The sequence below is a fragment of the Trichomycterus rosablanca genome, chromosome 7 (genome assembly GCF_030014385.1).
Source record: "Trichomycterus rosablanca isolate fTriRos1 chromosome 7, fTriRos1.hap1, whole genome shotgun sequence".
Classification (NCBI taxonomy): domain Eukaryota; kingdom Metazoa; phylum Chordata; class Actinopteri; order Siluriformes; family Trichomycteridae; genus Trichomycterus; species Trichomycterus rosablanca.
In genome coordinates, this window is record NC_085994.1 from 40,455,957 (window position 1) to 40,480,390 (window position 24,434).

General features: G+C 44.6%; 1 protein-coding gene across 1 annotated transcript; it reads right to left on the reverse strand.

The window, feature by feature from the left end:
* Window positions 1–1,312: 1,312 nt before the first annotated feature.
* On the reverse strand, window positions 1,313–22,484 carry hcfc1b (host cell factor C1b). The gene is made up of 28 exons (XM_062999433.1): window positions 21,969–22,484; window positions 20,334–20,532; window positions 17,491–17,639; window positions 17,055–17,215; window positions 16,730–16,938; window positions 16,539–16,623; window positions 15,301–15,407; window positions 15,029–15,208; window positions 14,622–14,948; window positions 14,368–14,519; window positions 14,079–14,273; window positions 13,661–13,879; window positions 12,986–13,087; window positions 12,682–12,895; window positions 10,532–10,671; window positions 10,027–10,165; window positions 9,719–9,924; window positions 8,549–9,605; window positions 7,720–7,856; window positions 7,403–7,636; window positions 7,056–7,302; window positions 6,677–6,973; window positions 6,397–6,515; window positions 6,165–6,302; window positions 4,754–4,939; window positions 4,306–4,603; window positions 4,158–4,221; window positions 1,313–3,274 (listed from the first exon to the last, which is right to left on the reverse strand). The coding sequence occupies exons 2-28, from the start codon at window positions 20,521–20,523 to the stop codon at window positions 3,235–3,237; spliced, it is 5,592 nt and encodes a 1,863-aa protein (XP_062855503.1). The 5' UTR covers window positions 20,524–20,532; window positions 21,969–22,484; the 3' UTR covers window positions 1,313–3,234.
* Window positions 22,485–24,434: the final 1,950 nt, after the last annotated feature.

A 24,434-nucleotide genomic window follows, 5' to 3' on the forward strand; every position in this document is an offset into this window, starting at 1 on the left:
AAGTATAATGACAATAAAGGTTCTTCTTCTTCTTCATAGCACCTTAATTTTAATCTGCACCTTAATCTGTATATTGTTAATCTGTAGATCTTGTTTATACCGCTGCTATTTGCCCACTGTAAATAATGTATTTCATAGATACTGCATATCCTGCACTTTCTGCTTATTGCACTTCTGGTTAGATGCTAAACTGCATTTCGTTGCCTTGTGCTTGTACATGTGTAATGACAAAGTTGAATCTAGTCTAATCTAATCTAAAATTGTATGCAATGGGCACCCCTGGGCCCTGGCACAATGACATGTGATGGTGTTTTTGACAATAAGTAAGCGGCAAACAAGTTCTTTAAAAAGCCCTGGTAAGTTTAGTAAACATACTGTATAGTTAGTTATATTTCCTATGTGTCCAGACTTCAGGGACACCCTGCAGAACACAGTAAAGCACACTACTATTGAACCCTGGAGCTGTAAAACTACTGCTTCTTTATAAAGTATTTCACATGACTGGTCAACTTTTTTGGTTGAATGCATTTAGACATGCTATTAAAATATTCCAATGATACAATGTTGGTACATGTCCACTATTCTCTAAAATTATGGCTTTGTTATACTTATCAAAGAGCACAAGTGTAGGTGTTAGTCACACCTAATGTGAACAGGTGAATACAATTAATCATGATGAGTCCTGACCCAAATCCCATTGAAGCCCCATGCAATGAAGTGAAATGCTGATTGGAAGGCAGGTCTTATTTATCAGTGCCTCACCACACTAATGTTCTCTCTAAATGGGCACAAATTGCCACAGATAACTTTAAAAACTTGTAGCCTCCTAAGAAAAGTGCAGGTTAAATCAATGGTGGGAAGAAACAGCGACTCCAAAATGCCTGGAACCATTTTTGTTTTAATTCATCCTGTTGTTGAAGCACTGGGAGCAATAAATACTCCTGAACACTAATGTGTTCACATCTAAAATGTATTAGTGGTGAGGGATCCTGTCCTCTCTGACCAGACAGGGTTAGGGTTTCCTGCGTCTTTCGGTTTTGATGGATTAAAACATTGAGGTAGACGTACGGAATAAACGGCAGCCGAGAGTATACCAGGAGCCCAACTCGAGAAACCAGTGTTCATTCTTCTCTAAAATGATTTATTATCCTTGGTAAGTAGCCTTGTGTAGATAAACATGTTTAAAATCCTAATGCAGTTTCTATTTCTGATTAAAAAGACATTTAATTTTCTTGCTGGTCTTTATAATGTACAATATCAGCAACACAAAAAAGAAAAAGAAAAACAGCAGGCAACACCACCAACACACAGACAGATTTCCATTACTTTTATATGTCAAGACACAAAAGCAATCAATAGATGACAACATGTAAAAACATTTGTTACAGATAATTATATAAAAAGGCGGAGTTTTTTTGTTTGTTTTACTTCTTGCTACGTGAAATAACTAATTTACAACTGAGTTTAAACGCTGGCGGTGCCAATAACCCATTCACAATTTTTTTCAACCGACAGAAAAGCAAACCAATGTTTCTCATTTCCATTCCAACACAGACCCCTCCAGTTGGTGTAAACGACCATTTGAGAGACCGGGGCATCAAACAAGGCATCACGTTCCTGATCCAGGATCGGTTTCGGGCCTCCTCGTTCTACCAAAGACAGCGAGCGAGGGAGGCCGTCCTCGTGAAATCATCCATGTGTATGTACCCTGCACCTCAGACCCATCTGCAAAATCAACATCTACAAGATGAATGAAAATGCGTCTCGTCGTTCGTCCCACTATGAGAAAAATCCCAGTTTTGCCTTTACCAGCTCACAAACAAGCACAGAAAAAAAAAAATCCACAGAAACTTTAGAAAGTAAAAGCTTACATAAGCTATGGACTAGTAAAGTTTAACAAGAGGGAAAAAAGAACCGAAATAGAACAAATATTTTCCTGCAACAGGCTCCTTTAAATGATCAACAATATACAAGTTGGGAGAAAATGAACACAAATGCAAAAAAACAAACAACAAAAAAAAACTAGATTCGGTTTCTTCTCAAGTTTGTTTCGAGCGGGTACTTTCTCCAGAGTACAAAAAAGTTTACTTCAATCTTCGAACCACCGTGTGAAAGTATCCTTAAGGTGGGATGTAGAAAACTCGGCGGCGAAAACTCGAGCGGCCGCAGGATCCCACGTGACGGACTACAGGAATGAGCAGGAGACGAGTTTTAAAACGGCGCAAATGCGAACACACGAGGAGGGGAAAAGGGTTGGATTAAAAAAAAAATAATAATAATAATGAACAAAAGAAAAAATATATAGAAAAATAAACCACACACAGCGAGCTTCTGCGTCACCTCTTACTATTTTCTCCCTCTTTCTTTGTACACGACGTATTTCAATGCAATTCTGAAAAGTCTCCCCGTCTCTGCAAGGATCGGAGTCTCTACATCTTCAGTACAAAATAGTACAGTTCTGAAATCTGTCCCTCTCTCCGCTATGTATGAAGACACAGTGATGTAATAACAGGCTACTGGACTGGATTAAATGTACAATTACAGATGTCTTTAAAATGAAAAGTTTTCTTCTGAAGCGTCACCAAGTGCTGCGTTGTTGCTTCCCCCCCCCACACACACATACACACACCTTTCGTCAGGTTTTCCAGGTGAAACTTCGTTGTCTGCTCTGCCTCCGTTCTGTCCACCTCCTCCTTCCGTCTGCGCCCGGGTGAAATTTACAGATGCGTACAAAAAAAACGGGAAAAGAAAAGCCTCGGACAGAAAAGCTAATCGGTTTCTCTTTTTCTATTGCTTGTATCGAAATAAGGTAAAAGAATACAAAGGATAACTGAACTACTGAAACGATACAGCCGACTGAATGAACGCCGCCGTCGGAAACATCACACACATTTCCAGGAAAAAAAGGAAAGAAAAGCAAACGAAAAAAAAAAGTAATAAAAATAAAATGTGCTTATTTTTAAACAGGTGTCTGAAGAAACATTTATAATACGTTTTTCTCTGAACACAGTTGAAGAGATAAGGCGTCCATGGCACCAGAATGTCCAGTGATGATCGGGAAAAGGGCACGAGTAAGATTACCTAGATTTTTTTTCCTTTTTCTGCCGTCATTTCATATAAGTAGGAAGTGATGGGGGTGTGATTTCATAAGGCCGGGGAGGGCATTCAGCAGAAAGAGGAGTTCAGTCAGGGGACGTGGTCTCGGAGGGGAAGGGGGGGACATGGCAAGATCTCTCACTGGTCGGCTCTGGCCTTTTTTGGACCGATACCTTTCCTACAACGACAAGAAAGACACCCAAACATTTTTAGGTCATTCAAAACCTACCATACACACACACACGACATTTTCTCCCAATCTAGCTTAGTCGATCTGTCTTCCACTGCTGGTGGATCCCTGATTGCAGTCAAGTAGAACCCTATTTTTATATATATATATATTTTCTACCTTTTTAGAGCGTCCAATTGCCCGATTGCGTCACGCTTCCTCTCCACCAATGCCGATCCCCGCTCTGATTGAGGAGAACGAAGCTAACCCACGCCCCCCTCCGACACGTGGGCAGCAGCCGTATGCATCTCATCACCTACACTTTGACGAGTGCAGTGCAGCTCAGCGTCGTGTACGGAGAGACACACCCTGAGAGCGCTCTTTTCCCGTCTCTGTGCAGGCGCCATCAATCAGCCATGAGAGAGCGACCCCATCCGGCTTAGTCCCGCCCATATCTGAACAACAGGCCGATCGTTGTTCATGTGGCCGCTCAGCCTCAGCCGGCAGGCTGAGCCGAGATTCGACACGATGTATTCGAGATCCAGCTCCGGTTCCAGCGTGCGTTTTTACCGCTGCGCCACCTGAGCGGCCCGACCCTATTTCTCCAGGCGCCTCTCGATCTGCTAATCAGGGTCCTTGCACAGCGTTTGAAGACCCCACCCACATAGTCCAGTCATTCCGCCCTAGCAGAGACGTGTCTGCTGCAGGCACTGCCCATTACGCCCGCTAGTTCAGAATCTCGGCACTGGTCTCGCCACCTGGGCGCCTGCCATGTTTACTTCTACAGCAGGAAAGCTGGATAACACCCAATAGGAGCTTACAAATCAAATCCACTGATAAACAAGCACCAAATGTAACGTATAATTCATAGACATGATGTACAAATACTCACACATCAGGAGACGGGACTGGTCTCTTCGCCGCAGGTTTCGCGGCAGATCCGTCTTTACTGGTTTCTAAAGAGACCAACAAGACGTTACATCGATAAACAGTCCAGTCCAATAACCAGACATTAAATTTGAATTCACGCTCTTACTTACCTTGCAGCCACCTGACTTGCGTGGCGGGGCCGTAGCCCTTCTCGTTGCGGGCGGCGATGCGGAAGATGATGGCGGGTTTGGTGGTGTAGTCGATGTGAGCTTTGGCCAAGATATTGGGGCAGACCAGGCAGGACGGGCTGGGCCCGCAGCTCACGCGCAGGAAAGCCAGCTGAGCCGGCGCAGACGCTTTGGCCTCCGTCGTCTGAGAACTCTGTATGGCCAGGTAGACGGAGTACTCGATGATCTTCCCCGACGTGACAGACGGTGGTTCCCAGGTGAGGTGAGCGCCGTCGGGGCTCTGAGGAGGACGACATAAAAAGGTCATCGATAAACCAGGCTAATTTATTCAGTGACCCTTGCTGGCCCAGAAAGCAAAAGCAAGTTCCCAGGTATCATTAAAAAGTGTTTTGTTCTCATAGATCGGTATCTTTGGAGTCTGTGGACCCACCTTGCTGATTTTAATGGCACACGGCGCACCGGGGAAGCCGGGTAGACAGGTCTTGAACGCGGACACTTCGGAAAACGTCCCGCGGCCGCACGTGTTGATCCCGGCCACGCGGAACTTGTACGCCGTGCCGGGAGAGAGCTCCACTTTCTTCATCTGATTGTAGTCCGGGACGTTACCGGAATCGTCCTGAAACACAGCAACAGACAGGTTAACTCAACACACGCGGTTCTCTAGGCAGAAGAACCTCCAGACCTGGGCATCGTACGGCCCGCGGGCCATCTCCAACCGGCCCGCATGAGGTTCGTGGCAATTAAAAATCAGACGTAAATAAATGTACATGACACGTCACATAACAGGATTGTTTTTGACGGGAGCGCTGTGTCTTTAACCGAGTGCGATTGACGGTGGAGTTTTTAAGACATGAACTTCTGAAGTATTTATTTACTGAAGTCAGACGTAAAGCTATTTAAGGATCACAATTTAGGCTTTAAATCGCCGTTACGGTACTAAACAGAGAAATACAAGAACATGAACGATGCGGAGCGTCACACCTTGAAGCTTCACTAACTGAACTACAAAAGCAACAAGGACTTTTATAAAGTTTAACACTTCCAGAAATGAAGCAGTCAGGACCAGCTTTGTGATTTTAAAAAGAATATCCAACAATAACAAAGGACTGAAAAACAGCAAATGAGGTAAATAGACTCCAATCAAATAAAAACCTGCACATTTTGTTCACATTTGTTTTTAAAAAATTAGTTGATTAAATAGTGAAATAATGTTGATGTTTTTACTCTGCCTACTTCTTCTGATTGTAACATCTAAAGAGTAACAGATGATCAGAACTGTACAATTTACTGCTTTTTATAAAGAGATAAAATTAATATTGAGCAGAATTAAGTTCACCCTATTGGTCCGGCCCTCCACAACAGTCCCACTTTCTTATGTGCCCCTTTGGAAAATTTAATTGCCCACCCCTGATTTAACTGAATGTAATCGTCTGCTAGGCGGTGCACGTCTCTCCGTTTAAATGATTATTTTGGTGGGAGGCTCACTCTGTTCTCGCCTTTTTCTCGGTGAGTTCTGGTGCTCAGTTATGGCTTCGAAAGATGAGAGAAAGAGGCATCGAGGTATTGCTGAAAAGTTAGAACTTATAAAGAAAGTGGAAAGCGACGTTTGTGGCTCACGCATGTGAGGAATACGGTTTTACATGACATGTACATATCTATTTACATTGTTCATTGTACTGTTGATCATATGTGCATGTTAAGCACGTTTACGGACCTTAGTGCTGCGTCTTCGTGTGAAACCTTGGTGTTTTTTTTGGAAAATCCCCCCCCCCCCCCTTTTAGTCCGTTAAATCGAGGTTTCTCTGTATATGCAGCACTAACGCTGGAAAAAAAATACTTACATCTGTAACCTCTGAATCATCAGGCGGAACGTAATAATGTGTGACCACCATGTTGGTCACTTTTACCGCTCCGACATCAAACCACTGATTCTCTTTCTTCACCGGTGGTTTGGCCACTGCAGCAGGAATTCCAGGTTTCTGCTCATAAAACACAGTAGAAAGAGCGTCGTTACATCGTGCACCATCAGGTACCGGTACCTGCGTGCCAGCGTGTAGGAACTGGTGAACTTACCCCGGCTGCAGACTCGATGCCATTGGCCACCTCAGCGAGCGCTGTGGCTGCCTGCATCTTGGCGGGACTGGCCACCACCATGGGCTGGGACGGGGCGAGCGTACTCGACGGAGCCAAAGCTGCGAAGAAAAAGCAAGCAAATGAACTTCAGGACTTCAGGTCATAGCCTGTTTAAGATCGAATCAAATGAGAAAGGGAGACAAAATATTAAACGCCGTGTTTATGTACGTGCAGCGTCTGCCTACAGGTAGATGGTAAAGAAAGGTGAAGCACTTCTTACTTTCAGCAGAAGTGCTGGGCAGGAGTTGAGCCACGGCTCCGGCCACCGCGGCGGCGGCCAGTTCGTGACCGTTGCTCTCCATCGTGGGGTCGTTCAGACTGTCAGCAGGGGCCAGGCCCTCGGTGGGCAGGGCGGCCGCCGCGGCATCGGCCGCCAGCTGTTGTGCGGCGGCCACGGCGGCCGCTTGGACCTCCTGGAGCTGCTGCTGCTGCTGGACGAGAGCGGCCAGCTCCTGTTGCGTCAACACGATAGGGATGGTCGTGGTGTGCTGGCCGACGTGTCCCCCATCTCCTTCGTCTGTGGGAGAAGAGGATGATAGAGTGTGAGGCATCGACACGGAGCTAAAAACGTCTTTCCTGTCGTCGAGGCGTTTACTCACTGAGTACAGCCTGTTGGGCTGCCTGGAGCACAGCCTGTATGGCGAGGGCCTGGGCCTCCTCTGTGGCCGCGGCCTGAGCAGCAGCCTCTGCCGCGGCGGTTACGGCCAGCTCCTCCGGGGTCAGACCGGTCACCATTAGTGTGGTCTGCTGTGCTTCGGCTGCCATCAGCTCCTGAGGCAGTGCCAAGGCCTCGGAGTCCTGGCCTGCCAGTGCCACGGCTTCCGCGCCCTCTCCACCCTGCTCCATCTGCAGGGTCACACAGATCAGGACAAATCACCAAATAGCAAAAGTGCTTTTAATGCATTATTAAAAGTGCTGCTGATTTCGTTTCGGCTGGTGCACATACCTCAGCCTGCTCGCCCAGTCCGGGCTGCGCCTCCATGGCAACGTGAACCTGCAGCATGGCAGCCGCCTCGCCGGCGGCGCCCTCTCCGACGGCGACGACTCCTACACCCAGCACTCCTTCCGTCTGCATGGGCTCGTCGCCGACCGCCACCGCCTCCGAGTCTCCCTGCTCCATCGCCTCGGCCTCGCCGGAGCCCTCGACCACGGCGACGGAGACGGCCATGGATGAGATCTCCTGCGGAGAGAGCAGCGGCATGAGCGGAGTTGTATACAGTGCAGGTTCGAATCGTTCCTAACGACGATCGGATCGAGACTCACTGGGACGGAGGGTCCTGGGGTAGGCGTGGCCTGTGTTACCGTGGTGATGGCTCTGCTCTGAAGCGTTGGATTGGCAGGTTCCGTAGACGAAGTGGCCTCGGCGCTGGTGCCGCTGTCTTCGGTGCCGCTCTGTTGAGCTGAAAATCACATTTTTAATGAGATAGAGATAGCAACTAGACCTCTTATGGTCTGGAACCAAACAAAAAACTAAGGCTTGTTCGATGGACATGAGTTATCCTACTTATTGACATAGTTTTCCAGCCAAGGATAAGATTTAATCCTGGACTACGTTGATTTTTAGATGTTAGTTACACTTATGTCCATGTACTTATGGTATTAGGTCTAGTATTTCAGAAAGAGCTGGGTATAAATAATTATTCATTATGTGTAACAGTAGCTGGAGCCTAATGACATTTTCTTCTGAACTAGTAGATTACAAAACAAAATAGTCAGTACCAATCACCCAGTGCAGCAGTAAAACACACTAGCCCACTACTGCCGATGTCCGAGGTTCAAATCTGCAGCCAAGCGTCTACACAGACATCAGACAGACACTGACGGTCTGTGGGCCTCGGTGACCAAAGCAAGGTTCCAGCCAGGAAGGGCATCCAGAGTAAAATCTGTGCCAAATACAGGAGCAGCAGCCAACTTAACTGGATCTCCTCTAGATTTAGATGCCTCGTAATTCAGTTATAGGAACATAAATGTCTTATTTACAAGACTAAAGACTTGATTTGTTTATTCTACAGTCTGTTCCAAGCTTATTAATTATTTGCTGGACACGGCAGGCTGTAGTTACAGACGTTATAATAATAATCAGCAGGCATACCTGCGCCCTCCCCTGACTCTAGGCTGCTGGTGGCGGTGGTGGCCGTGTTTGTGGTGCCCGTTTCGTGGGTCTCGCAGGGCGGATTGGAACACACTCTTTGCACCATGCCGTTCTGTCCGGCTCCCATAGTGGACGAAGCCTGTGTAGCAGTGTTGGTGGTGCCGGTCTCGTGGGTCTCGCACGGTGGGTTGGAACAGACTCTCTGTACAGTGTTTGTTGTGTCGCTACCCATGCTCGAGGACGCCTGCGTGGGCGTGTTGGTGGTGCCCGTCTCGTGGGTCTCGCACGGAGGGTTGGAACAGACTCGCTGGACGGTGCTGGTGGTGCCGCCGCCCATGCTCGAGGACGCCTGCGTGGGCGTGTTGGTGGTGCCGGTCTCGTGGGTCTCGCACGGAGGGTTGGAACAGACTCGCTGGACGGTGCTGGTGGTGCCGCCGCCCATGCTCGAGGACGCCTGCGTGGGCGTGTTGGTGGTGCCGGTCTCGTGGGTCTCGCACGGAGGGTTGGAACAGACTCGCTGGACGGTGCTGGTGGTGCCGCCGCCCATGCTCGAGGACGCCTGCGTGGGCGTGTTGGCGGTGCCCGTCTCGTGGGTCTCGCACGGCGGGTTGGAACAGACTCTCTGTACCGAATTGGTGGTGCCGCCGCCCATGCTCGAGGACGCCTGCGTGGACGTGTTGGTGGTGCCCGTCTCGTGGGTCTCGCACGGCGGGTTGCTGCACACCTGCTGCACGCGGCCCATGCCGGACGAGGCCGTGGTCGTCGTGTTCGTGGTTCCGGTCACGTGCGTCTCGCAGGGTGGGTTAGAACACACGCGCTCCGTGCCGATCCTGGCGGACGCCGTGGTGGCCGTGTTGGTGGTACCGGTTTCGTGGGTCTCGCATGGGGGGTTGGAGCAGACCAAAGTCACTTCGGTTGGCGCCTCGCCGGATTCGACTCCGGTGGCGGAGGGTTGTTCGGAGGTGGGGGAGGCCAGAATGGAGACGGGGAGGTCCTGCTGGGCCTCTACACCACTAGGGGTGCTAATCAGGGTCACCTGAGTGGGCTGTGCAGCTGCCTACAGGAGGAAAACAGCAACAGATCAGTGAGGATTGCGTATTCGCTTATTGTTAGCAGTGCTTACAGTCACAAACGACAGCTAGCTTATCAAGAACAGCATTTGCACTTTACCTGAATGGCCACGGTGGGTACAGTGGTCATGTTGGTCTGGGCCGGAGAAACTGTGATAGCTGTGGGATTAAGCACCTGACTAGAAAGCGTAGAGATTGTACCCAGGGTGTTGATGGAAGTAGCCAGAGTGGCATTAGGAGTGGCGACATTGGCTCCTGCCAGGCTGGTGGTGTTGGAGCCGGTCACGGTGCCAAGAGTAGTTACTCCTGCACAAAGATACAGACATTAGAAGGGATCCCATCCTAGACCAAGTGCTGATGATTTAATGTAAACATACTGTACACAGACGCATGTTTCGCTGTCGTTACCTGTGGTGCCTTTAACCACTAGTGTGGTGACTGTGGGTTTCACCCCAGACACGGTACCCGGAGAGACCAGGCGGACGCCACTCATGGGAACCGTGCGCAGAATAGTGCCGGGCTGCCCTGGCGCCCCCTTCAGGACCACCTAAAAATAAGCACGAAGCAAAATCAGCATCTGATTCAGTAGTAAATGTCTAAAGTGAACATAAGTAAGGATATTTCATAGTGGATAAGCTCATGCGCACTGAACTACTGATCTAAACTACATGAGTTGAAGCCTCAGCACTACCATGATCTCACTGTAATAGCTTGTAATGATTTTTTGCTTTAATTGTAAACTACAGTTCCTGCTGTATAAAGGATTATAAATGTGAAAGAAGTAGGAGTGCAATACGATCGGGTAACTGGATACGAAGGAAATTTAAATGTCAGATCTGCAGAAGAGCAAAGGGATCATTTGATGGGGTGCAGGATCTGAACCTTCAATTACGCCAATCTAGGTGCACCTTACCTGAGTCAATCCTTGCTGTCCAGCTCCTGTGGTCAGTTTCGGTACTGCTGTGATGATTTTCCCTGGTGTACCTGTTCCAGACGTCATCATCTTGGTGGTGATTAAAGTGATGGGAGACTTTAGACCAGTAGCACCAGCACCTGCAAAGTGTCACACAGCAATAAGAAATATTAGAAACATGAAATCTGGACGACACAGTTTAAAGTAAACCAGAAATTAAAGTATTGCTTTCCACACAAGGTCAGTAGGTGTGTAGGTGCAGTAATTAAACCTGTTTGGGTGCAAGCATCCCCCCTATGGTGAACCACTATCGGTGTTGTCTGGGTCAGAAGCTGAATGGTTTTAATTAGGGCTGTCGAAGTTAACGCGATAATAACGCATTAACGCGATTAAAAAAAAAGTGCCGTTAACGTGACTGGTAGAACCAACGTTTTTTTTGTTTGTTTTTTAAATTTTTACCCCTTTTTCTCCCCTTTTTAGCGCATCCAATTGTTCAATTAGCATCGTGCTTCCTCTCTGTCTATGCCGAACCCTGCCCTGACCGAGGTGATCGAAGCTAACCCGTATCCGTAACCCTCCGAAACACGAGCAGCAGCCGGATGCATCTTTGCCACCCGCACATCGACGAGTTTGGCGCCACCTAGCGTCGCATGCGGAGAGACACACCCTAAGGGCACCCTCTCCCATCTCCGTGTAAGCGCCTCCAATCAGCCGGCAGAGAACGCGATCGCACTCCGACAGAGAGAGACCCACATCCGGTTCCTTGTCCCACCCCCCGCATGAGCGACCGGCCAATCGTCGCTCATACAGCCACTCGGCTTCGAACCGGTAAAGCAAGGCTGGATTCGATACCACGCTTCTCAGAATCCAGCCCCGGTCGCAGCGCGTCTCTTTGTACCGCTGCGCCACCCGAGCGGCTCAGAACTAACGTTTTAACGTCGGACTTGCCACCGTTTGTTTCATTTGCGGTTTGTTAACATAATGTGACCGAGCGTCGTAGTGATGCACTCGCTTAATAAAGAAATAAATACACGCTATATTCACAAGTTGTCGGGAGCAGAACACTTTCATTACTTTTTCTGTTAGACCATAGAGTCATCGCGTTAGCCAAGCACGTTATTACGTGAACTATGGAAGCCCCAAAGGGTCAAAACGCACTCACCGTGTAGAAACGTCCATCAAAGCATCGTCACGATACAAGCACAGAAAAGTCTGTTACAATAACTACACCTTATCCCACCTAAAGCACCGCTGATCTACAATGTTTGCTGATGGAGAAATTCTAACCTACAATCTGACATTTATACGAAGTCAAGGGTCTCTGCTGGATAGTATTACTGCCTAGTATGTGAGTGAATAAAACTCCCTTACAGTTTTCTCTTGTCCCAGCAGTTTTTAACATCAGTACATTTAGCATAAAATATGTTCACCATTTTAATTGTAACATTTCACTTAAAAATCCTTGTTTTCTATAACATTTACACAGATTTTTTTTTAATGCGATTAATCGCGATTAACTATATGAAATTGAGATTAATCGCGATTAAAATTTGTAATCGTTTGACAGCCCTAGTTTTAATATATTATAAATAAATCATATCTCGAGTTTGGAAGACTGAATCTCAGTCCTGATAATTGGCTCGTTCCCCATAACTGCTGGCTGATCATTTACGCTTACATTTCCAGCATTTAGCAGACGCTTCTATCCAAAGCGACTTACGGTACAGTTACAGTATACAGTCTGAGCGATTGAGGGTTAAGGGCCCAACAGCGGCAACCTGGCAGTGGTGAGGCTTGAACCAGCGACTTTTTGATTACAAGTCCAGTACCCTAACCACTAGGTTGCGGCGTGCAGCATCTCGATGCTGATCGATGGCACATGCACAGTGAGACGGGGGATGACGGAGATCAGGGTGTGGACTCTCCATGTGCGACACGGATCTCCGCACGAACCCGTATGGTGCAGGTTTAAAGAAGAGGTCAGTACCGCACACGTGTCGGAGGGGGGCGTGTTATGTACGACCCTCCATCGTCAGGAGTGGACCAGTCTTCACCAGTAGAAGTGAAATAGGACTGGGTAACTGGATATGACCGGAACGGAATGAAGGAAACTAATCCTATTCCACATAAAACTACTGTTAAACACAAACCTGCAGTTCCTTGCTGAAGAGCAGACATGGGGATGGTCTTAATGATGGTAGTGCCGGGCTTGTTAGCAGACGTAGGCGAGACTCCGCTGATGTTCAGTATAGTGGGTTTGGTGCCAGTGGCACCTGACTGTGTGGTCGTGATGATGGTGGTGGGTTTACCGTCTGCGGAGGTGACCAGCTTGAGGATAGTGCCTGCAGGCAGAGGACCTTTCGTCTAAAAAAACAAACAAAACAAATGTTCAAACGGTCGTGAGTGACTGATAGTGATAAAAAATAACCAATGAGCCAATTCGGCTGCGCTCACCTGTATGATCTGAGTGAGGGGGCTGCCGGCTTGGCCAGTCACTGCAGAGCTCTGTACTGGTTTGGTCTGGACCATGGTCATTACCTTCCCCAGGCTAGAGAGCTAAACAACAAAAGAATTCAGGTGAGTCGGAGTGAATAAACAGTGTTGATTTTATTTTAGCAACAACCACTTACATCATGTTTTAGGGTTTATAGAATTAAACGAGCCAAAATGCCACATGATTTTGCTTTCCAAGCATCACAAATGCTAGACAGCTGTTTACAACCGAAATAACTCCTAAACCCGGTTTATTTTTGGTGAAAATGTGCTAAATGGGTCAAAATTAGGTGCATGAACTGGAATGGAACCCGTTAAGAGGTACACGTGACAGACATGCGAGTACTGACTCACTATTATGAGAAGGCAGGCTGAATTCTGCTTCCTTTTCTATGCAATGTCACCCCATACCCCCCCCCCCCAACCCAAAAAAGAGACCCAACAAATAACATCGGTTCCAGACATTAATTTACATTTTCGGCATTTAGCAGACGCTCTTATCCAGAGCGTCTTACAGAAGAGCTTCCATAGTAAACATTACCTTACTCTAGACTACAACTACAATAACTTAAAAACATAGAACGACACTCATTTCCAAACACAATCAGCAAATTCAGAAGGGTGTTGGATCCTTACCAGAGTGCCACCGCTGCCCATAGTGAGCGGGCTCTTTACGAGGGTGATGGTCTTGGTGACCCCTCCGACCACCGTGGTGACCACCTGGGCCTGCTGGGCCACGGTCACCGTTCCAGACTTGTGCACAGTGATGATGGGGCGTGTCGGCGTGTTGGGCGTAGAGATGGTCGACGCCTGGGCGGCGGCCGTCTTTAGCATGCGCGTAGCCGAATTGCTAATCTGGGTTCGGTAAAGAAGGGAGACAAGTCACGACCTTCGTAGCAGACACTTTGACAGTATATTGTCTAAGCAACTGAGAGTTAAGGACCTCGTTCAAGGGCCCGACGGGGACAACCCGGCAGTGGTCGATCGATTACTAGTCCAGTAGCTTAACCGCTAGGCTACGACGGCCCTAATATTTTGCTCTAATGGTGCTTACCGTCACCGGCGAGGCGACTTTCAATGTACCCGGCAGAGCTGCGGACCCTGAAGTCACAGCTAACGTTTTTACCATGGTGGCTCCTGCCGGGACGTTCAGCATGGTCGCCGCGGAAGAGGGAGGGATCTTCTGCGTGGCGGCCGCGGCGGCAGCCAGGGCGGCCATGCCGCTCATCTGAGGGCTGCTCCCGATCGGCTAGACGGAAGAGAGAGACGATTCCGTTCAACAAGCAGCGCTAAAAAGGCGTGCGACCAAACAGCTGAGGATTCGACGCCGGACGAACACTTACCGTGCCATGGGCGCTCTGTACAGGGACGACCATGCGCACTCCGGCCGGGAGTGACGTCACCGTTACTGGGGATTTCCCCACCTGATTGGCCTGACGCACGGTCACGATGGACGTCCCAGGTGTGGCCTGAGGTGCAGCTACTTTCAGAATAGCTGCAAAACGAAAAGAGCAAATGACAGAATAAAACTTACAATGACGACTAAAACCGACAACCTTAAGATTACTAGTCCAGTACCCTATCCCACTGTGCTTACCCGGGCCACGTGGCGAGGCTGCAGCTAGCGGGCTGCCGGGCATGGAGGTGGTCGGCGAGGGCAGCTGGGGTATAAGCGTCAGTCCTGTGATGGGCATGCTCTGGGAGGCGGGCGCGGCGGCCGCCGGGACCGGGCTCCTGGGCGAGTTGGTGGGCAGAGAGGAGATGGGAGTGACGCCGGGGGACGAGGCGGCGGTGGCTGCCGGGATGTCGTATTTCTGCAGCTGCAGCAGGTACAGGTCGGCAGTGGGCACGGTGCCCCAGCTCACCTCCAGGGAGTTGGTGTTGGCTCGGACCAGCTGCACGCGGGACGGCGCCACGGGACGATCTGCACGAAAACAGTCACGGGAAAAATGAGGAAGGCCGACGCCACGTACCTCGTATATACGACATGACACGGACACCCACCCGTCTCCAGATACCAGAGGTCTTTACAGCACACTTGGTTGTTCCAGGCTTTGCGGTAGCCGTCCCTGCCGCTCCACACGTACAGCCGGGAGTTGATGGCGACAGAGCAGTGCCCCGCCCTGGCTCTGGGGATATTGTCTTCCAGGGTGTCCATCAAAATGGTCTCCCATGTCATCGAGTCTAAAAACACAAATATGAAGCGGTTCATGAAACACCACACGATCGATCAGCCGAGCGCAAACAGAATAATTCACGTATTTTTAGGGACGCACCGAGATTGAGGCATGCCAGTGTGTTCGTACACTTCCATTCTTTTTCATGTGTAGCCACTTTCACATCATCCATGACCAAGGGCACCCAACCGCCAAATACGAACATCCTAGAGGAAGACAGAAGATGAGCTTAGAACACAGAGATACCATACCCGTACCCACATAGGAAAAAAGCTTTATCCTATTTATCCACATCCTATTTTTCCCCTCGTTCTCTCAATTTAGTCGATTAATCTAAACGATTTAATATAGAATCTCATTTAAGCTTCTTTTATTTTGACAACAAAGTGTACATCATAATAATACGGCGCTAAACTAAACGTAAACAGGGTTTATGCCCACGTTATCAAATTCTCAAGTGCTCCGTATTAAACACGGTGCAGCACGTGCTTATGGTGCTCCGTACACAAAGCAAAGTGCTTCAACTCATGGCGGAAATAAAAGTTAGATGTAGCCGCGTCTCATCACGTCTAACGTACGGTAACGGCAGAACGAGCCCCGATTCCAACCTCCACATTCAAGCGTTACGGTGTGCGCTGCTTCTCACGTGAATGCGCCCTAACTGAACTCACTGATAACACGGTATTAGGAAGCGTAACGAAGCGATATAGACGTGCAACACGGCGCTGGTGCTGCTGTGTAGTACGCAGCAGGTAGTGCTGAGGGAATCGTATGAACGCTTATAGGAATGAAGACGTTGTAGAAACTAAAATGGATCATTTATAAACAGTTTTGACCATCGATTTCGCCACCGATTAGGTCGACCAGCCCGACCTCAAACCCCGATCGAGGGGGCCGTACCCAACACACGCCCTTTCCGAATTAAGTGCAGTTTGCCATGACATGTGATCATGTATTTTAGTTTCTACGAGAAAGCTCTGCAGGAAAAAAGCAACAAAAAAATAAAGCGCCTTCATGAAACTTCATAGTTTTGCTAATCTAAGGGAGAATTAAATAGTATTAACGAGCTTTAAAGCCACAACAAGCTGTTCAAGGACCAGGAAAACGATATAAAATGCAAATCCGGTCTTTGCTTCACTTCTGTTTACGTCTTATAGACGGTTTTTAGTCAGGCTGAACTTTGATGTTAGGTTTTAATTGCTTGTTACTGCGCTTAAAGATACGAATCAACGGCACAGCAGCGCAAAAAGTGGCATCATGTGCACGACATACTACTATAGTACACATATTAAGGCTAGTGATGTTGTGAACTCGGGGTGTGTAACGTTTTGACTCACTTGTTAGAAATCGTGGTGGCAGAGTGAAGACTGCGAGGAAGGGGCGCTGTGCCACTGATGGCCGGCTTCTGCCAAGTCAGGGTATCTGCGAGACAGAAAATGCGTTTAGGAAATAATCATCCCAAGTTGCCGGGCAACAGATGCCTGAATATAATCGAGTCCAATTTAGACCTTCCATCTGAGCTCCTCACCTATATCTAGTGTCCAGAGGTCTCCCAGGCGGCAGCCGCTCATGCCACCGTAGATGACGAGGCGGGACTTCTTGGAGGTTTTCTCCGTGTAGACCACGGCGGTGTGGCTCTCGCGGGGAGGGGGCAGCACGCCGTACGTGATGGGGACGTCCCAGCCCACCACGTTGGAGCCGGGACGCAGTTCGAGCGTGTACAGATCATTCAGGTATCTGCACGAGGGAAAAAAACAACAACAAAAAACACAATTTTGCCTTTAATGGTCTAGAAATCAGACCTTTAATTAGACATTTTTGATGTAAACAACAGCAAACGGTTCATCACCGACCTTGGAATATTGTTTTTGGGATCCTCGCTGTCATTTGCGAGTCCACCAAACAGGTAGCATTTGTTTCCCACGAGTGAGAAGCTGTGGCCCAGGCGCGGACACGGAGGAGGGCCGTTCTTCGGAGCTTTAGGTTTCAGCCGTTTCCACTCCCATCTGCTGGCCTGGAATAAATAAAACGACAATCGTGACCGATTATTGCCGCAAAAATGCATTTTTACGCACAATAAAAAGCAAATCAAGACGCGTCTCATCTATTTTGGTACTTTTGTAGGCAATAAATATACAATTACACCCAAAGTGCTTAAGGATTTAAGTGCTCTACTGATTTTGTTGGCATCTATAAGATGAGATATTCATGGTTATATGATGATACTACATGCTATCAAATCCCAATCTAACCCCATGTGGGTTTCTTCAGTGTTCAGCACAAGCGTACCTGTAGTTCATAGAGATCGTTGCTGTATTTCCCATATTCGACCATTCCGCCAAACACGAGCAGTCGAGTGCCATCACACACAAATCCGTACGCGGCACAGCCGGGGGGTATATCGCCCCGGACGGCTGGGATAAACCACTGATTGGTTGCTGAAGATAAACAAAATAAGCGAGAATTTAATAGTTATGTTAAACAAAACATCCTCTGTTAGATCGCTGTTGTAATTAGATGCTCATTTATATTAGTGTGTCTAGAAAACAACACACAATCTAAACCAATTATTCAAGCTACTCTCTTCATAACATTATATGTGTAAACGTTAGTATAACAATCAATATATTAAAGAAATGATGAATATAGGTCTTATATTATAGTTCTCTTGTCGTGGCTTATATTAGGTTTCATGGATAAGCACTCAGGAGCGTGCACTGATGCACACATGCAAGCTTTGTGTGTGTATTATACATTATAGCAGGTCAGTGAGGAGCAATAAAGAACACGAAAAGTACTAAAACAGTATTAAGTGTGTGTGTGTGTGTGTGTGTGTGTGTGTGTGTGTGTGTGTGTTCCGATGCCAAACAACCAAACCTGGAAAGCAGTGCTTTACTGAATAGAGCCAACTGCCCTGACATTAGCATATAAGCCGAACGCATACCGGCGCCACCATCTGAACGACTGGACAAAGTTTGAAGTGTTTAAGAACTGAGCAACGCCCCAGAAATACTCCACAGACCGATTATCTGAGCCCCGGCTCCAAGCAACCGTAGAACATACCCTGTTCTGTCTGCAGTATGTGGACATTCATATCATAATCATTACAGCACAGACATGCCGTTCGGGCAACGAGACGAGATTATTCCGGGATGCACAGAGCACAACGGAGGAATCGCAATCACACAAACAGGCACCGAATGTCAAAACATCTTTTCCCCAAATTTAGTAGCAATATTCAGGAGATTTATAGATTTGAGTCATTACAAACTTCAGTCTGTACAGACTTCAACTTAACCTATGGCTAAAAAGAAAAAGGCACAGACATTTGTATACATCCTTAATATGTCGTGTCCTGGAAGTTTTTATGTATCCAAATTATTAAATAAGTAATATTTTAAAAGCCCAAAAGTTGGACGGTACATTTATTATGTCATATTACAACGTAAGAAATCATATAATCCATACTAGCCTTGCAGTGTTAACTGAAATAACACCTTCATATGTATCACATGTACCATATGTACCCTCAGGTCCTGTTTTGTTGTGTGTTGTCCGAGTGTTGTGGTTATACAGATACTTTTTTGTATAATGTAAATCTCTGTAGTGTGTACTATTACTTACTTTTTGACTTTGATTTATGTAACTTGCTACTGAGGCCTCAATTTCCTTCAGGATTAATAAAGTATCTATCTATCTATCTATCTATCTATCTATCTATCTATCTATCTATCTATCTATCTATCTATCTATCTATCTCTAAAAAGGACAAAATAACTATTGATTATCTGTATTCATACAAATTAGCATTTTGTACCAGTCCCAACAGTCAAATCAAATCAAATCACCTTTATTTTGGCTCGGAGATACAACCTCAATTTCAACACAGCTGAGAATTTACATTTTAAAGGGATTAAAAAGGAAAATAATTCAATTGAATGAGGTTAAACTTGAACAAACAGAACTATATAAACATATAAACAATAAAAGCATAAACGGGAAAACCGATAAAATGTAATTAAGGGGCGGGAGGGGGTTAATAAAACCAACAGAACAGAGTAATAAATAAAATCACAAAGTATGTTAAACCTTAACCAACTACCCAAGCTAATCTCATCATCACGTTAAGTGTGTAAACATTAGTGTGTAAATTGCATTGCAAATCAATACATTTAATAAATTATGAAAAATCACAAAAAAAATGATGCACAGCATCAATTAAATAAATAAAATAAACAAATAAAAACACTACAAATGAATAAACAGTCGCAGAATTAAAAAACCTGACCGTAATCCAGTCACTAGAGTGTAATCATTACTGTTACATACCGTTAGGTCTTATTACTTACCGCATTTCGTCGCCTATCTATCCATCTATCTCTATATAGACGCTCATAGGTGAGATATAAACTGTATATGAATGTTTGTGGATACTAACAGTTGAAGTCTTACATTGTTTATTAGTATGTTAATGTCAGGTTTAACACCTTGTTTACGTTCATGACAAGAAGTCAGGTCACGTGTTGATTCGTTCAGGTTTTGACTATTTTAACAATGGCTATGAATATGTTTTAAATATTCCGTTTTGTGTTTTTTAGAAAGCTGATAAGTGATTTAATGAGGTTTCTGTTGTCCGTGTATTGCTAGTTTTCTTGGTTCTTTGTGGTACTATAGTCACTCTTGTTACTAGGTGCTAAATTTTTATAGGTATTTGACATCACACATTATTGTTATAAGTTATAACTTGTAAAATAATAATAATAACAATATAAAATCCTATTAGAAACACACGTGCAGGCTATGACGCTGCTGTGTAAATATTCACTCAGCTCGGAGGAGGTGGAGGGGGCGGGGCTTGTGGGCTTGATGACGCGATCGCTGTGTGCTCCCGCCATTTCTCTTTGCATTTTTTCCCTCCATTCACTGTTAGCCGTGTAGCATTAGCAGCCTAGCTCTAGTTAGCCATGTGTGTGTGTGTGTGTGTGTGTGTGTGTGTGTGTATCTTAGCCTAAACGTTAAGCCTTACATGCTTGTGTTTACAAATCCATAATCCTGACCAAACACCTTCTTCTTTTATCACCACCACTAAAATGTGCAGCTTCTACCTCAGCTCCACACTTCCACACTCTTACCTGTATTGTAGACGTGCAGCTCGTCCACTATTCCTTCGTTTCCACCCCCGAACACCACCATCAGCTCCTTGATGGCCACGGCTCGGTGTCCGTGCCGAGGACGAGGGACCGGGCCCGACCAGCCCAGCACTCGCTTCCATCTGGGCTGGAGGACCGAGCCTGAAGCCGCTGATGTAACAGATGAAGCCATTTGATCCGTCTGTAGTGAGAAACACACAAGAAAAGCAGTTTATTACTTTACATGCACAAATAAATAGAATACAGACTTCCAATTTAGAGCTAATCACTCACTCAGTGTTTAGAAATATATTTTTCTATTTATATTGCCACTTGAACAAAACCCTTCTTTGCACCCTAAAACAGCAGGTTTTTGGGGGTAAAGTGCAGATTTGTGCCCATTCAATATACACGATAACACTAAGTGTAAATACGTTGCAATTACAAATATAACACATTTACATTTCCAAGATTACATTCAATGTAGTGATTTTTTATTTGTTTTATATCTATTAAAGATCCATAAACAGGTTACTGCACCATTACTACTCATTTAAAACCTGTATTAAGATTTATATTTATCTAAGTATCCAAAGTATTCAATTAATTTGGTAAACAAGTGCACAGTGCATGTTAAATTCAGAACTAATTACTCACTTATTAACTACACTAATCAATATTAATATAAAAACCAGGTTTGTGTGTGTTTTTTAATTTATTACTCTATTTATAACTGGTTACTGAAACAAAACCCTTCATTTCCACCCCAAACAGCAGGTTTTTAGGTTAAAGTGCAGATTTGTGCACATATGTTAAAAGCTGTGACCCCCTTTAATCCTAATTCAGAACGAATGATTCACTTACTAATGACACTAATCAATATTAATACCAAAACCATGTTTACATGTTTTTTAATGTATTTGTTTCTACTTATGTCTTCTAAATGTGGCCACCGGAACAAAACCCTTTATTTACACCTTTAAACAGCAGGTTTTTGGGTTAAAGTGCAGATTTGTGCACATATGTGACCCTTTTAATCCTGCATTTAATTAAAGTTAATCAAAAAACTGATTTTTTTTTTTTTTTACTATATAACAAGAAAGCAAAACAATGAAGAATGAAGGTGGACTTGTGTCGATGTTTAAGCTTTTTTCTAAATTAAAAGCTCATGTTTATAGTTTATTTGGGCATTTTTGTATTCCAGTGAGTGTATTAATTAATGCATCACGATAGAACACAATTATTTAAAGCCATATTTAATTATATCCACTTAAAATGCCTGACAAGCTCTTAAATTTCACTATTTATTAACTTTTTAATTATTCTACAAAGCAGACTTTAGGGTTTTTAGTTCCTATAACAATTAAAATGCCAGCAAATATAGTTTTTTAATATAAAATGTAAGGTTTATTTTTATATTTATGCATAAATCGGTCGTGTTTTTTTAAAAATCGTGTCTTAAAATACCAGGGATTTGTTGATCAGTGCATTAAGGGAGCTGGGATTAGATTTGGGACGCAGCCTTAATTCGTTCACATTAGCATGAACCGATTAGCTCCCAAAAACAAGCCATGCAAATAACAGAACAAATACGTTCATCTATCAAATAAAGTGAATAGAACATAAAGTGAAAATTACCTAGATTGTTTATTTAAGCCTGTTTTAGTCACGCCGAGCGATAACGAGTCCGTTTAGATTTGGAATAAAATTGAATATGCGTTAGCTTGTTAGCCGGTTGAGACAAAAAACCTAGCAAGCTAATGCTAACGCTAGCTCGCCTTAAAAGCCACACAAGCGCAAAACACGAGATTTTTTGTCTCTAAATTAAATCCCACGTCGAATGAAAAATTCAGTTCAGTTTCAAAAAACACGAGTAAACAATCAGCTAATATATTTATATATCTCGCAAAAACAAAAGAAAAGAACGTTCGCGCTTCTCGCAGATTTAGCCGGTTAGCTTAGCTTAGCTCAAATCCATTGGAAGGCGCCATTTCAAGCGACAGAAGCTCCAGTAAGAAAAGCAGCCGGCTGATAAACCGCGTTATAATTCCGATCCCGCTCCGGGTTTAATGCATCAGACGCTGAGTGACTTCCAGACGCGACCCGCTCAGACCGACACGGAGGAAAGTTCCCATCCTGCAGGGGGAGAAGAATCTTCAGCAGAGAGAAAAGCGGAGCGGAGTCCCAGCGGCGTCCGCCATCTTGTAGCTTCTGCTAACCGCTCACACAAAACCAGCGGCTAACAGTCAGCACGTAGCATAGCAGCACTGACGGGGGCTACAGAGCTAAAGCTAAAGCTGCTAATGCTCAAAGCTTCAAAATAAACACCGACCTGCACACCAACCCACCTACTTACCTACCAAACCACCTTCCTACCACATTATTCTCTCAAAATAATAATAAAAATAAAAATATATACGATTATTACCAATCAATTCAACATACACAACTCTAATTATTTAGATAAATGTATATAAACAATACGTGTGTACTTTAATACTTTTATCTTGAGCTGCTGTAATAACTGACTTTCCCTGTGGGATTAATAAAGTGGGATTTATCTAAAACAAACATAAAATTATTTATATATTTATATCTAGTATATATTGTGTTTTCTTATATAGTTGTATTGTTTGTACTGCTGTATAATAGTATTGCATATATTGCAATAATAATTGCATTGCAATGATTCCTCCATGGGAATCAATAAAGGAATCTTATTTATTATTAAAAACAAATACTTCACGTTTTAGCTAGGTTACAATTACAAATATCAAACTTTTTTTTTTTTATTATAGATCCATGAACATGTTACTGCACTATTACTACTCATTTAAAAACTGTATTTTCATTAACATTTACGTTTATCTAAATATCCAATATATTAGATTTATTTGCTAAACAAACAAATAATCGTCATTTAATTAAATTCTGAGAAAAACTGAGCACTAAAACTAAAATAATCGATCTGCTTCATAAAGCAAAACCAAAGATTAAAACATAATACATAATATATTAATAATCATAATCTCTGTTTTTAATTATTTAACAGTAGTTTAAGAACATTTTAATAATGTCTGATGTCTTTTTTTTGTTTGATTACTAAATAAATCTGTTTCATTTTTTTTATCTATAAATATTTCACAAAAATATCCTAAATGTCAATGTATTATATAAATAAAATACACTGACCAAAATAATTTGACATTTTAAATAATACAATTACAATAAAATTCAAAGTAAATGTTAGGAAAATAATAACAAATCATAATAAATAATCATTTATTTATATAACTATATTAAATAGAATAAATTAAATCTTATTCACAGGTCAAAAAACAGCAGAAAATGTTAAGATCATGATAGTTAATCGTTAAAAACGATTAGAAATAAATGTTTTTCTGCGAAAAAGAATTATAAACCGTGTTTAAACAATAAAACACCAGTAATTACAAGAGATATAAACATGTGAACGGATTACTGTAATCTGTGTTATTTCATTACTAACTATTTGTTTACTGACTCATTATATTCATTACTAATAGTTAATAAAGTGTATTTTTTGTTTGTTTGTATTTTACATATTTTGTTTAATAAAAGTGGTGTTAAGTTTGGGTGAAGACTGAGTTGTAAATAGAGTAAAGTCAGATCTGCTGGTGCACTCGTTTCGCACACTAACTAGTGAGTCAAAATGCGGTTTGGGACGCGACCGCACCTTCTTCCATAGAAGCCGCCATCTTGACAAAACGAAAACCAAACAATCAAATTGCGCCTGTATGAGCAGCGAGCATGCTAAACTGCTCCGATCTTCAGATTCTGCTGTGCAAATAATCACACAACACGAATATAATCAGGGAAATAAAAACACAAAATGTGCGAGTGGAATCTCTACAGCGACGTGCTGCTAAACAATGCAGTGCAAACCTTCTCGGGCTAGCCTTATTAGCACACTAGGTAAATACTTCAGGGCTGCGTCCCAAATCACATCATACGGGTCTGTGAAGCATGCTACAATAGCGCGCTGCCATTATGGCTACGCACACTATTTAGGACGTGTGTATATGATTTGGGACGAAACCCACAACAGCTACGCTAGCACGTTAG

Excerpts from the sequence above, each read along its gene's own strand:
- hcfc1b (XM_062999433.1), bottom strand. The coding sequence starts at position 20,523 with ATGGCTTCATCTGTTACATCAGCGGCTTCAGGCTCGGTCCTCCAGCCC. Across the intron at positions 14,520-14,621 it reads AGCCTCGCCACGTGGCCCGG|CTATTCTGAAAGTAGCTGCA; the intron begins GTAAGCACAGTG and ends TTCGTTTTGCAG. Across the intron at positions 13,880-14,078 it reads AAGTCGCCTCGCCGGTGACG|ATTAGCAATTCGGCTACGCG; the intron begins GTAAGCACCATT and ends TACCGAACCCAG.